Source organism: Hibiscus syriacus, unplaced genomic scaffold (assembly GCF_006381635.1).
Source record: "Hibiscus syriacus cultivar Baekdansim isolate YM2019G1 unplaced genomic scaffold, ASM638163v2 tig00110783_pilon, whole genome shotgun sequence".
Taxonomy (NCBI): domain Eukaryota; kingdom Viridiplantae; phylum Streptophyta; class Magnoliopsida; order Malvales; family Malvaceae; genus Hibiscus; species Hibiscus syriacus.
Window position 1 is genome coordinate 1,881,686 of NW_024062861.1, and position 14,856 is coordinate 1,896,541.

The following is a 14,856-nucleotide window of genomic DNA, read 5'->3' on the forward strand; positions in this document are numbered from 1 at the left end:
AGTGCATATTATTTTATGGGTATTTTTATCTTTCATATTTTATAAATCGTTAAATAAAATAAGTACAATATATTATGAATAAACTTTCTACTACTCCACTAATAATAAATTGTTAATTTAATTGTCAAATATATTTTTTTCATAAAATAGTTTTTCTTCTTGTAATAATGCATATTTCTAAAATGGTTAACTAAATTTGGTGTCTTAAACTGAAAAGGTACGAAAAAAATCAATATGTAAAATCTAGGGCTGATGACTATCAATATGAAATTTGTTCTCACTGTGCTGGATTCTTACAAGAGCTGCTACCTCAATATTTGTAAAAACCTTGAAAAGACAAGCATACACATTACACCAACAATGGAAATGGTTTCAGAATTATAAAAAGATAAAAAAAGGGGGAGAGATTGCATACCAAGAGATCTGATTTCTATTCATTTCAACTCCGGAGACGTAAAAACACTGATCATTGGCCATAATGAGGAGGCTGACCTGGAGCTGGGGCACCACCAGGACTTACAGTTGTTCCTGACGGCGGCATTCTCATGGAAGACGCAACAAGTTGGGAATGGGGTGATGAGCCAGCAGGTGGTGCAGCATTCATGTATGAAGGGACTGCAGACGTTTGATATTCTTGACCAGGAACACTTCCGGCCACGGATCCATATGGTGGCCTAGCCTGTAAACTTGGATCCCAAGCTGGAATTTGTCCCACAGAGGGTTGAGCTTGAATTGCGGCTGAAGCGGCATAGTCAGTCCCAGAGTACAGTGGAGCACTCTGAGGATTCTGCCAAACATTTGAAGAGGCAGACATTCCTGGAACATGCGTCGCGAGCAAACTTAGGTCTGAGACCATGTAATCTCTACTTTTTTCACTATAAGCCTGTGTGGCAAAAGAGAAACTAATCAAGAATCACATGTAGTGAATGTGTGTCAAGCCAAGCAATAGAACAATAGTTTAGCAGGTAAGGATCGGAACCAAGTGTCAAGAAGCATACATTTAAAAGGTTCATATCCTCCCTTTTTTGGATCAATGGATCGCCTTTATCGTCTAATGATGTCGTTAATTTATTTTTCTTCTTTCCTTTTCTTATGAACACTAACTCAAAACCACATATATATATATATATACCTTTATATTGAGATCAGTATGACGAGAGTAAGATAGATGAAGCTTACAATAGCCACCATCATATATGCAGTGTCCCTCTAAGGATTCTTTGGCAACAGCTGCGGACGTGACATCCGAATGTAACCAATCATACGTCAGTAAAGCCAACCATAATATCTAACAAAATAGAACATGCAATGCAACAACAACAAAAATAATAATAATAATAATAATTTGCAGGTTGTAAGATGTCCGAGAGTCCCTGGGGAACAGACTCAGAGACTGACAATTGAGAAGGAAAAAGAAATATTTATATCCATCAATCACTCAGAAATGGAACAAATTTCGAAATATAGCAATGTGAAGGGAAATATGATATAGTTCTATATAATAAAATAGATACACATACAAAAAGAAGAAAAGAGAACAAAATATTTGCATCAGACCTAAAATTACATAGTAAACTAGATCTGACTTGCTTTTTTTATTCTAGTCCCAGCAACCAGATTCATCACTTAAGTGTGCTTGGTCAGTTGGTTGAATGGAAAAGTGAAAGGATGAAACAAGAGAATGGAAAATCGAATATAAAATATCTTCTTAGTGTGTTTGGAAGGAAAGGAAAGTCGGAGGAAATAAAATAAGAGAAATGACCATTTTCCATCCTAATGCATAAAAACAAATCAATACAAATTGGAAAATTATGCATTTTCTTTCCCCTCTACCAAACAAAGCTTTACAGAAGCTTCGCTGTGTTGAAAACTTATTGCTACAACTGACAGCAACTCCAAAACAAACTAAGAATTAAAAAAAATGCATTGAAACAAGACAAATGATCACTCAAGTGAGGTATGCCTTTTGGATCCGTCTTTCAGGAAAAAAATGCCCAAGTATGGCACAATGTGTGTGTGTGTGTGTGCGCGCGCTCGCGCGGGTGCATATACATGTATCTGTGTCTGTGTGCATGCATGTGTGTGTGACTCTGTATGTGAATGTATCTATACAGAATATGATTAAGATATATACTCTAATTTGAGGTCCACTTCAATCCAACAGAACATGCAGAATTTTTCTTTTTTTGGTCAATATTCACAAGTTGTCCATGACCACAAGTTTCCCGCTCCGTCACTGTTCCACCATGTTTCGCGCCGCTTAAGACGTCCAGAGACATCAACTTTCCCGGAAAATTATTTCTCTGGTTCTTTTCATTTCAAAACACAGCAGACCGGAATCTCAGAAACATCTTAGCCCTCAGCTTTTGCTATCTTTGGGACTTTCAAGTCAGTTACTGGGGGAAAACAGTGTACTGTCCTGATTTCAAGGCGTCTATTTTTCAATATTTTAACCAGATTCATCGTCTTCTGCTCTCAATCTGTTCGTTGGTGTCAAACTGGTTTTGTTCACCGTATAGTTACAGCTGCAAATTGATTTGCCGATCGGAGCTGCAGTCAGCCATAGAATAGCCAATAAATCTGATGTTTTTTCGCCGCACAGTTACTGCATTTTAATTCCTCATTGCTGTCCGATCATAATCTGTCTGAATCGGCAGTCCATTGCAGCCGGTTTCGTTGTCCGATTTTATTGTTGGTGGTTGGCTGCACATAGGATATCTTGGCTGGTGATTGTTCCGTGGGTGGTGCATTAATCAAAGTTTTGGTTGCTGTTTTTTAATATGAGTGAGCAGAATAGAGAAAGAGCGATATGGCGTATGAAAAGTCGCTCTTCCTCTGGTGAAGAATGGACAATTTTCGTCAACAACCTATCCAAGAGAGTAACTAGAAGAGAAGTAAGGGATCTGTTCCTATGTCATGGTCCTGTTGTTAGGATCTTTATCCCGAATATCTTGAATAAACCAAGGTATAAAACTGCCACATTTGTGTTCGTCCAGTTTGCAACTGAAAATGGTATGAGGAATGCCATTGAGAAAACCAATGGTTCCTGGATTGCTGGTTTGAGGGTATCTGTGGGGGTCGCCAAATATCAGAGAAACAAAAAGGCGGTAGAGGTTAAGGGAAATGTTTATGGGATTGCAGAGAAGACCGGTGGTGGCGCATTAGGAAATTCGAGGAAGGGACGAGAGTATTCTGGAAGCTTCAGAGATGATAGATCGTACAAAGAGGTTTTAGTACCGAACAATCAAACGAGGGGAAACGGAGTTGCGAAAGAGCCCTATAATGTTTTCATTCCGGTGGAGGAGAGAAAATGGCTAAAGTGGCGATGACAGGTATTCATAAACAATCGTACAACGTGGAATTAATTCAAAGAGCGTTGCAAAGTGAAGGTATTGTCGCTAATGTTGCGAAATGGGGTACGCCAGGAATTATTGTCTAGTTACTTTTCTGTCGGAGGAGGACAAGTTGAAGGCCCTGAGTGATAAATCCTTGGAGCTTAATTACTGGTTCGACTGGTTGAGACCAGTGTTATCGGAAGGAGGAGGCCCTTTGGCCTTTTGTGAAGTCTCGCTAATCGGAGTTCCTCTTAATTGCTGGAATGAGGTCTTCTTTTCAAGCCTGGCATCACGGTGGGGGGAGTTAGTAGAGATTAGGAAGAAAACCTTGATGAAGTTGGATTGTACAACAACGAAGATGGTGATTCGAGTGGGCAGTCCGTTTGATCTTCCGGAGTCAATTTCAATAAACACCAATGGCAGGTTATATGTTATAAAGGTCAAAGTTGAGCTATCGACTGATGGATATTCAGAGGTAACGAATGATGAGAGCCATGGAGAATTTTCTGATGAATGGGTTGAAGAAGCACCAGAGAATCAATGCGATGTTGAGGGGATATTGAGGGATGAAGTTGCCCAAGAGGTTGGAATGATGAACAAGGCGAGTTCGGTTCCGTGTGATCCAGATTTGAGGACAGGTGGCGTCCTTGCTTCTGCTTCCGGAATTATTGAGGAATTGGTTCCAAGATATCTAAATTCGGTGGAGATGGATTCTACTAAGCAAGACATTTGTGTAAGCCTAATGATGCAGAAAATGTCGTGTTCAAATAAGGAGAATAACGAGCAGGTTCGTGATAGTGAGATTGGGTCTATCAGACATAATTCTCCAAATAAAAATACTTCCAATTTAAGGATTGCTCCAGGATTCATTTAAGGAGGTTCGATTCAGCTTGATGCTCGTAGGAAAATCAGTTTAGTGGGCTCTCCTTCAAATCGTGGTCGCTCGATAGAAAGGAAGGCGTCAAGCAGCAGAATCGGAAATAAAATTTACAAGAGAGTATATAGTAGAAGCAGGGGAAGGAGCAATTCGAGAAAGATGAGGAAGGAAAAAACAAAGTCATAAGGGCATTGTTCGGATGAGGATGAAGAAGCTCGAGCTACTTAGGAAGTAAGCAAATTGATGGGTGTTACGTTCCGAGGAGGAAAAAAAGTTTTCATGGAAAAGGCGAAGGCAGTGACTGAGGAAAAGACAATGGCATATGGACTCTGATGTTCTGTAGGAAGTGGGTGTTTGTTCCGTTCTTTTTATGTCAAATTTTAGTATAATATCGTGGAATGTGCGGGGGTTAGGCAGGAAAGAAAAGTCTAGGGCTGTGAGGAATATTATCTTACAAAAGAGACCAACGCTAATGTTCATACAAGAAATGAAGCTAGAGAGTATCATTCCTTCCTTAAGGAGGAGGTTGGGTGGAAATCTTTTGAATGGCTTTGTAAAATCACCGGCAGTCGAATCATCAGGAGGATTGTTAACGCTTTGGGATGAAAGAGGACATCATGAAGTTTTTTGTGATTTCTTTGTCGGGAAAAGTTGGGATAAAGGGGTAAATCATTCTTTCGTTACCTTAATCCCGAAAAAATCGAATTCGGAAACCGTCAAGGATTTTAGACCAATAAGTATGGTGGGTGGACTGTACAAGATCTTGTCAAAGGTGTTATCCAGAAGATTAAGTCAATGTATGGATGCAGTAGTTGGCCCTTCCCAATTTGCTTTCATTCCGGGTCGGCAAATCACAGATTGTTCCTTTATCGCGAATGAGGGAATTGACTATTTGAGGAGGAAAGGTCTTCAAGGAGTAGCGTTTAAGGTTGACTTCAGAAGAGCATATGACTCAATCGATTGGAATTTGCTATTGAAATTAGTGGATTGCATGGGGTTTGGTCAGAGATGGAGATCTTGGATGAAAATGTGTTTCTATGGCTTCCATTTCGGTGTTAGTGAATGGTTCTCCTTCAAATGAATTTCGGATTGCGAGGGGTCTTCGTCAGGGTTGCTCTCTTTCCCCGCTCCTTTTCAATTTGGTTGTCGAACTGTTGAGCTAGATGTTGTCGAAAGCTGTGAGGTTAGGTTTGTTTAGAGGATTTGAGATTGGGAGTCTGGGAGATTCTTTTCAGCTCTCTCATCTTCAATTCGCAGATGATTTGTCAATTTTTTGTAATGAGTCTATTGGGGAACTGAAAAATATGAGAAGGGTGCTTCTGATTTTTGAGTTGATGTCAGGATTGAAGATTAATCTTTCAAAGAGCGGGTTATTCGATATCAACGTGGAAGACGAGGTTATTTCTGAGTGGGCTGTTGCAATAGGGTGCATAGTGGGTTCTTTTCCAACGGAAAACTTGGGTCTTCCACTTGGGCCAAAGAAAAACTCAATTACTCTATGGGATCCGATAATTCAAAAAGTTTTACAAAAAATTGTCCGCGTGGAAATCTGTCTCCCTATCCATCGTTGGTAGAGTGGTGTTGATTAAGTCGATTCTTTGCTCCTTACCAATATACTTCATGTCGATTTTTAGATTACCAAGGTGTGTTTTGAAGAGGCTCAACTCAATTATGGCAAATTTTCTTTGGGGGAATTCGGGTATTAAAAACAAAATTCATTGGGTTAATTGGGAAATTGCTTGCAAGCCTAAGGAGTTGGGAGGGATTGGGGTTCCAAATCTTGAGCTTATGAATAGAACTTTATTAAGAAAATGGACCTGGAAGTTTGCTAACGATAAAAACTCTTGGTGGAAAAGGATAATTTGTTGCAAAAACAATATTAATCCAAATACTATGGGGGTTGATAGTTCGGCCTCTTACAAAGCTTCTTGGATATGGAAAGGGGTTGTGAAGAATTGTTGCTCCGATGATGAGTTTGGGGAATGTTTGCGAAGTAACTTTCTGCTGAAGGCGGGAAATGGGGAATCAATAAGGTTCTGGCATGACGCTTGGTTGGATGGAGTTTTTTTGAGGGTACGTTTTCCTCGATTGTTCGCATTATCAATCAACAAGGAGGGGAAGATCGCCGATTTCAGGAAAAATAATTCGACAGGCTGTTTCTGGGATATTGCCATAAAGAGAAATCTTGCCGATTGGGAGTTGATGCAATGGAACGAGCTTATGGCATTATTGTATAATTTAAATCCTTCGTCATCAATGGATGATACTCTTGTATGGGCCGGAGAAGGAGATGGGAGGTTTTCAGTGAAATCTTGTCTTGAATTTTTTTTGGAACCTCTTTCGATAGTTTTCACTGGAAAAGAACCGTCTCTGAGCCGGTGTAGCTCCTCCTAGGGTTGAATATTTTATTTGGCAAGTGGTGCACAAGAAGATTGCGGTCAATGTAGAGTTAATAAAACGTGGGGTGCAAGGTATAGAAGATCCGTATTGTCCGTTCTGTGGGTTGGTTCAAGAAACGGTTTCTCATCTATTCTTTTCTTGCAAAGTGTCTTGGGGGTTATGGACTAGCTTCTTGCGTCGGTGGGATGTTTCCTTTGCAATTCCAGAGTGCCCTGTGGCCTTATTTTCAGTTTGGTTTGATCTTGTGCCACGTTCATGCGTTTGGACCTTCATTCCAGGAGCGGTTTTGTGGTCAATTTGGAAAATGAGGAATGATATTATTTTTAATAATGGGAAATTATATTTCACTTTGTTATCTTTTCTATCAAGGTATAGAGTAGCATCATGGTTTTCTTCAAAATTTCCCAAATTGATGGTCTCTTTTGATAGTCTTGTGGGGGATCAGTTGCTAGTTGATCGTGTTAAGTTCGACGAAAAGATATCGCAAAAGGTAGTCAGTTGGTCTCCTCCACCTACGGGTTTTGTTAAACTGAATGTAGATGGTGCTATGGACAGATAGTGGTCTAAGGGAGGAATTGGTGGACTTATAAGAGACGAGAAAGGAGTGATGTTGGTTTCATTCTCAGAACAAGTTGGATCCGGTCCTCCTATTATGGCAGAATTGATGGCAGTGAAGAGAGGTTTGAATCTGTTCTTGGATTCGGATTTGTCGATTAATCAAAGGATTATTTTGGAGTCCGATAGTGCAGTGGCAGTGGAATGGATAAAAAATCCAGCTATCTCCACTCCGATGTTTCTATCCATTGTTAAAGATATTGCAAACATCGTGGTCAATAAAGGGGTCATTGTCCGTCATGTAGCCAGAGTAGCAAATTGTGAAGCGAATAAACTTGCCAAACAAGGGATTGGTTAAATGATGGGGAATTAATTGGGTGGTTGTTTTTCAATTTTTGGTTTTTCGGGAACATTAGGGAATGATTTTTGTTTGTAATTGGTTGATCATCATATGAGTTGGTTTTGTTGTAGGGTATAAACATATTCATGTAGGTACTGCTGTTTTGCAATGGGTTAAGTGGGCTGCCATCGTTCTTGGGTGGTAGTATGATCTTATTGTACTTGCTTCTTATGCAATAAAATTTCTAAGGCACTTTTTTCCTCTTTCCAATGTCCGATGAGTCTTTGTTGCTTGACGGTTATGAAGGGGTTTTTTAACGAGGCCTTCATTTTTATAAAAAAAAAAACATTAGAATACTCAAACGATGTTGCATGGACTAACGTTCAGGTATCAATAGGAGTTTAAAGGGTTATACTAATAATTTTCTCAAAATTTTGAGCATGAGTCATCTAAAAAGTGCCTGAAATGGGAAATGGAAATTTCACATAAGTATATGCACACAAATTCTCTTCCTTCTAAAAATTGGTCTTATAGAAAATTTCAATTGGCTACTTTTGTTACTAGGCTACAATGCCGCAGAAGCAAAGAAAGCTAGCTTGCATCAATGGTGATGCACAACATCAATCCTTAGCTTTGGTTTTTAAAGAACTTTTGTACAAAAAGGTGGTTGTGCAATAAGTAGGGAGTTATTATTATACCCCTTTTTTTTTACAATTAAAAGTACAATTAATGGGAAAAAACACACGCACAAAAATGAAGCCAACAGGACATCAGTCAGGCAAGCTTTCTTTGATCCTATCACCTTACATAAAAAGTAGCCTAGGTGAACCAAGCATGTGCCAAATCAAATGTGTTGTTCCTGACGAGGCCTAAGGCACTTGTGTCACCTGGCACTAAGCCTTAGCACCAAAGTACACACCTCGACAACACTGCCAAAAAGATACATAAAACAATTAAAAATTCATATGATAAAAAGAATACCAGGATATTGAATTAGTGCCTGTGTTCCACCATTCTTCTCGAATATAGCAATCTTTTGGACCGCACCAAATGCAGAGAATACCTACAATAAGCAACCAGTAGAGTAATATGTGAGCATCTTGAAACAATTAACCAGTATTTCCATGTCAATTAAGTAGCAGTGCAGCAGAATCTCTTACGTGTGAAGAACATCTACTGTCACAGCATACTGCATATTTTCAATTGAAGCAAGTAGCACATTGCTCTGAGGTTCTTGCTTTTTTCCATCTGGACCAACTGCAGGCTGGAGATTACAACATATTAGTGACAGTCGCTATTGAAAAATAGCTCAAATATTTGTAAATGAAAGCACTACCTGCATAAGCCCCTCCATTGCAGTCGGATTGACAGGAAGGTATGGATTGGTATAATCCCTACAAAATGCTCAAACACAACCAGAAAATTTAATGTAATTGTTACAAATAAAGTAGAAATGCATAACCCAATTTGAATAGAAATTGTCATTTGATCAAGATAGAAGCAATAAGGGTAACAAAGTGATGCTATTGCAAATGAATATACAAAATGAGAATGAATTGTGGGCTCCAATCCATCAGCATCCTGACTAACAGCAATTGCAGATCAAGAAAATATGAGCATCCAGTTGATTTGAATTATATTTTTTTTTATACACTCCAGTTGATTTGAATTATATAACAAAGAGAAACAAAAGCTTTCAAACTAATATCAATTGAAGACTATAGTCTAATTGCAACCGACTGTCTGGATGCTACCGTTGATCTTGGCCAAGGGAAAGTGAGAATTAATTCCATATGTGGACTAAGAGAAGCTAGACCAATCATATTTTTATGAAGTGCTACTCAAATTATAACACCATAAATTGATCAGAAATAAATTTTACAAATTGCCCTTTCCGTCCACAATGAACTTACTTCTCATGCCAGTTAACATTATGCTCACCATCATAGTTGATGACTTCAAAATACTATAAAATACCAGCTAATAGAATAAATAAATTTGCAAACCCAAAGCAGTTGTTTGAAGTGTCAACCCCAAATACAAAGTTCCCAATGGTGAACACTAAATAAGCTTAAAAGCAATATTTAAACCTGAAATCAGACTAATGTTACCACAGTAGCATGTTAGAGGATATGTGTTACAGTCCATTATTGAAAACATATATGTATAAAGGGTGACTACCACTCATGGCACCACCAAAAGGCAATTCCTCAATCAACATAAAAAACAACTTCAACTAAGATGAGATCTGCTTATGTATTGAACTGTTTTCAAAAGTTAAGAAAATTATTAGACAACACATCTGTGTGCTGTCTACGAGGCTTCACTAACACCCTAGATGACAAAAAAGCACACACATTAATTGGCAACATATCAGATGCCACAATAAAAGTTAAGCAGTCACATTACTTGAAATTTCAGAAATAAAAATGACCAAAACATTGAATTTCAATAGAAAACAACTCGGTATTCATTGGTCCACTTTTACCTGCTCCGATGAGACTGAAACTTGATATTCAGATCAGTGTTCGCAGAATACGAGATCCGCAGGTGACAAGAAGTAACATGATCCGGAAGCAAGTACCTTAAATAATATCATGAAAAAAGCATTAGAATGAAACCACATTTTTATTCAATTCCCAAACCATATATGTATAAGAGAATTAAGTGATGCTAGAGAAATGACAAAAATGAGTGTGCTGGTATGGGAGGAGGAAGAAGAGGAAAGGAAGCAGTACATACCTGGGAATACTTCTACCATCCAAGGCATCCCTCGCTGAAGAAGCAGTTTCAGCATCAGTGAATTGGATTAATGCCTGCCAACCATTGTCATAAAAATGAACATCATATTGGAAGATATGCAATCTACACAGATCCAAAAGAAAAACTAAATGCAATTTTGACATCTCACCTGGAAGCTAGCAGCCTTTTCAAAAGTAGCAATTTTGTGAACAAAACCAAATGCAGAAAATACCTGAAACAAAATTAAATTAGAAACAATTATATGTCAAAAATACAAATGAGAAAGAACATTAGAAACCGTCACAAACATGGGTATAATGTAAAAAAACTTTGTTAGCAAATCTAAATGGATGAGAAATAAGTGCAGAATGACACCTGTGCATACATTCCTCAAGATAGACCTTAGAAAGGAGTATGACATACATGATTATATTTCCAAACGGTCTCCAACAAAGGAATCTAAATAAGGGGCATAGCCATCTGTGATTCAACTGATTTCAATCAAAAACTGCTATCTCTATATATGTAAAAGAACAAGAAAAGATGAGTGTAATTCATTTCATATATATGGGATATGGTCCTGCGTTCTCTAATTGAAAAGCACATTCCTTAAAAGACAGGGTTTAAGAACATCATCATTCATCATCCGAATAAGCAATAACACAAGGCAATAAGAGTGGTACTTAGCGTATGGTAGTGCACAAGACTTTGGCCGAACTAAAGTAGGCCTCTTCTAGAGGCACAAATACAAGACATCTTCATTTAATCATACAAATACGCTCCTTAATTTGGGGCACCTTAAGCGTGGAGAGAGTTTTAAAATTTTAGACATTTCTTTTAGTGGCAAGTTAACAGAGCATCTGCAAGAATTGAAGGCATTTAGTTGAAGAAATGCAGAACCCAGTAATAAGAACTTACCAAGTGAATTGTCTCAATGATCACATCATTAGCTTCCACGCCTTCAATGGTAACAAGCAACACATTTCCTGGGGTATCTCCAGGACTCTTGTTGTTGACAATTTCATGTCTGTTTGAATATTGAATATAAACAGTTTTTCCACGAACCTGTGCTGGCTCTGATGATGAAGCATAGTATGAAACCATCGAAATAGCCTGATTTAAGTCTACCTGAAAATAAAAGTAACATCATTGAGTAACAGAAAAACATCACTGCTCAACCTGTAAATATTATCTAAATTTCACTATATGAATTAGCCCATTAAAATTTAAACAAAACAAAAGAAGAATAGAACCCAAACGATAAATTACCATTGACCCAAAAAATCCAAAATCCAACCCGATTGGTGATCAAGTTGACACATGGAAATTACACTTCCAAATGTGAACAAAAACAAATATATTTAATATTTTTCAGTGAGTACTTCACTTATTAACCTTAATCCAACACGGAGATAAAAAAGCACCAGTTCCCACCAGCTCAATACACCACAATATTAAAAAGAACAAAAAAGAAAAACCGAAAATAACACTCTGGAATTCAGAAATTAATCCATCAAATTTACATAGCACAATATCTATAAAAATCAGCAAAAATAAAATCAGATTTTCACCATGCCAAACTAAGAAAACAAGACTCACAAAAAAGAACTCATGCTTTGACAATTTTAAGATACACATTGAAATTTACACTAGAAAATTGAATTACCAAAAGAGTAAACAATCGATAGTTGATTGCCCTTACGTAACACAAACTGAACTTCTTCATTTTTCCCAACGCAAAGCAATCCATAAACTATAACTTGAAAAAAATCGATGGAATTAGAAGCTTACAAATTCAACAAAAGTTTGGTTCCTATTGGCGCCAACATTGCACTTAGTGTTAACGATCTTCCCAAAGGGTCTACAAAGTTCAACGATTTCCTCTTCCGTACACTCCCATGGGAGATTACGGAGATGCAAGACCTTCGACGGCGTCTGGGTATAACGGAATTGGGGTTGGCTTGACGTTGACATCTAGGGTTTCTGAAAGGAGGAGGAAAGGTATTTGGTTCGATAGAAAATACGGGAATTTTCTCGGGAAAATTCTTAGTATTCTTCAGCGATGAGGATATTTGATTTCGTCAGTTTTGGGGGTTTTGTGATGCTGGAATATTTATGGTTCAAATGTGAGAGCATGTGCCAATCAATTTACTACGTTGCCCTGGTTTGTCATTCTTAGCTAGGGAGGGGCATTAGTCGGGTTGAGGGGGGTTTTTTAAATTGGGTTTTTGATGAATTTGATATAATCTGAAAATTTTATATCTTTTATTCGAAATTTAATTTGGCCCGAGTTTAAAGTAAATTTCAATCAACTCAAAATTTGATCCAACTTTTAATATAAAATTCGATTTTGAGTTGATTTGATCTGAAAAAATATAAAATTATTAATTTTATTCTATAAAATAGGAATTTAATTTAAAATAAATAATATAAAGAGGGGTATTATTATAATTATTTCTAAATATATAAGGTATAATTATATTAGTTTTCAGTGTTGCTCTCAAACTAGTGTTGAGGGAAATAGGGATTTAATTTAAAATAAATAATATAAAGAGGGGTATTATTATAATTATCTCTAAATATATAAGGTATAATTATATTAGTTTTCAGTGTTGCTCTCAACCTAGTGTTGGAGGTAGCCTACTATCTTTCCTCCCCCTTACCCCATTACATATGGGAACAAGGGACAACCATTTTTTTATATTAGTTTTCAGTCATATCGAATATTTCTCATCTTAAACCCGTCAAGTTCGAGTGTCGTGTCCATTTCTATTCTTAGCTCTTTTCCAATTATAATTAAAATTTTTAAATATGTATAAACGATAATAAACGGGAAAATGGAAAAATAAAAAATAAGGAAAGATTGATCCAGAGTTCAAATAGCCCCTAAATTCATCGACTATGGTACGTCAATAATTTTGTTCATTTTTTTATTTTTAGGATTAAATTAGACAATCAAAACTAAATAAAATATTAGATTATAGATATCAAGTTTACTGGTCAAAATTTAATCGCAAATAAATTAGGGTTATAAAAGACTCAGGGGTTGTTTGTTTACTTCAGAATAATTAAGCGTTGAATGATTCAAATGCTGAATAATTTAGAAGCTCTGTATGAATTAGCTCTGAATGTGACATGTTGTTTGATAATGGATTTGAATGATTCAGAATGTACTTCTTTGTTGAATCATTAAACATTGTTTTGCTGAATTAGTCAGCACTGAATCATTCAGAGGTGCAAAACAAACGCGCTGAATGTTGAACGGTTCATCATTCAGCACTGAATGGTTCCATTCACTAGTAGAAAAAACCTCTTTAATGACGCGCATTGCGCGTCATCTATGGGTGCAGATGACACACATTTGCCTGTCGTTGAAGCCACCGACATGAATTTAAGATGACGCGCAATTGTGCGTCATAAATTTATGACGCGTATTTATGACACACATTTATGACGCGCATTTATGACGTTCATTGAGCGTCATTGAAGCCCCCGTCATAAATTAAGATGACACACATTTGTGTGTCAAAAATTTGTAACACACATGTTTGACTTACATTGCGTGTCATTGAAGCACACCCCATTAAAAAAGATGACACAAATTCGTGTGTCGTGATTGTATTTTGTAAATTATTGTTATATATATTGTAGATTGACAAATAATCAAACGAAATCACATTTAATGCCTCATAATACTAAATATATATATCATATTATATATAAGCAATCCATTTACATACAATATATTCACATTAAGTTACAAACATAATATCCAGCACCTATGGCTATTTGAAAACAAAAAACCAAGAATGTTCTCAGATTATCACAAGAAGATACTAACAGATTATAAGATCTTATATGCAACTCCTCTAGCTTCTTCTGTAATTTTGAAGTTGCTTCTTCAGAGTCGAGAACTCTTGAAACAGGCTGCGAATGAGCATTGACTTCAATTAAACTAGTAGGAACATCAGATGCACCAGCTGTTCCCGAACCCTTCCCAAAATTATAGCACAAAATCCATTATACCTGCAGGTTTCTTTGATTTGGATCCAATAAATCTGTTATTTGCTCATTGTATATCTACAAAAGAAAATTGAAAATGAAGTGATAAGGAACAAGAATAATACAACGCTAAGTAGTCCAATTATGTCAAAACTAAGAATCAAAATAATTCAATTTTGTTTATCAGCATGCTTAATTCACAACTTCTAAACAGGAAATATAGTACAACTCAAATACCCACCTTGGCACATAGAACTCTAATTACAATCCCTCTAAGGTGGGAAAGACGGATAATAATGCATAAAGTATGGAAACATGAATTACTCAATCGCACTGATTTAGCAAATTAGATTACTAAATTACATACCGATCAGTTGGTAACCACAGAAGTCACATATAAGTTAAATGTCCTCGGGAATAGACTATTAATAGTAATTTAACTTTGAAATTGGCTTGCGATGCTATATGCATGAAAAATAGAATACAAAAAGGATATTATAAAGGCAAAAAACAAGAAATTCATAGATCAGTTAAAAGCATAACAGCAGAGTCCCAAACAAAGGGAACTAATTAACAACATAGAAAATATTAGGAACAAAAGGCAT

At 36.9% G+C, this 14,856-nt stretch overlaps 1 protein-coding gene across 1 annotated transcript; it reads right to left on the reverse strand.

Moving 5' to 3' along the window:
* Positions 1 to 797: 797 nt before the first annotated feature.
* LOC120140204 (polypyrimidine tract-binding protein homolog 1-like) lies at positions 798 to 12,410 on the reverse strand. The gene is made up of 10 exons (XM_039155218.1): positions 12,041 to 12,410; positions 11,168 to 11,377; positions 10,419 to 10,481; positions 10,250 to 10,323; positions 9,996 to 10,091; positions 8,844 to 8,901; positions 8,668 to 8,771; positions 8,492 to 8,571; positions 1,180 to 1,248; positions 798 to 883 (listed from the first exon to the last, which is right to left on the reverse strand). The coding sequence occupies exons 1-10, from the start codon at positions 12,221 to 12,223 to the stop codon at positions 876 to 878; spliced, it is 945 nt and encodes a 314-aa protein (XP_039011149.1). The 5' UTR covers positions 12,224 to 12,410; the 3' UTR covers positions 798 to 875.
* Positions 12,411 to 14,856: the final 2,446 nt, after the last annotated feature.

Bases quoted from the DNA above. Each gene is read 5' to 3' on its own strand.
- LOC120140204 (XM_039155218.1), bottom strand. From the start codon at position 12,223: ATGTCAACGTCAAGCCAACCCCAATTCCGTTATACCCAGACGCCGTCG. The intron at 10,482-11,167 runs GTAAGTTCTTAT...ATTTTGTTTCAG, and splicing joins TCATTGAGACAATTCACTTG to GTATTTTCTGCATTTGGTTT. The intron at 8,772-8,843 runs GTAGTGCTTTCA...TGTAATCTCCAG, and splicing joins CAATGGAGGGGCTTATGCAG to CCTGCAGTTGGTCCAGATGG.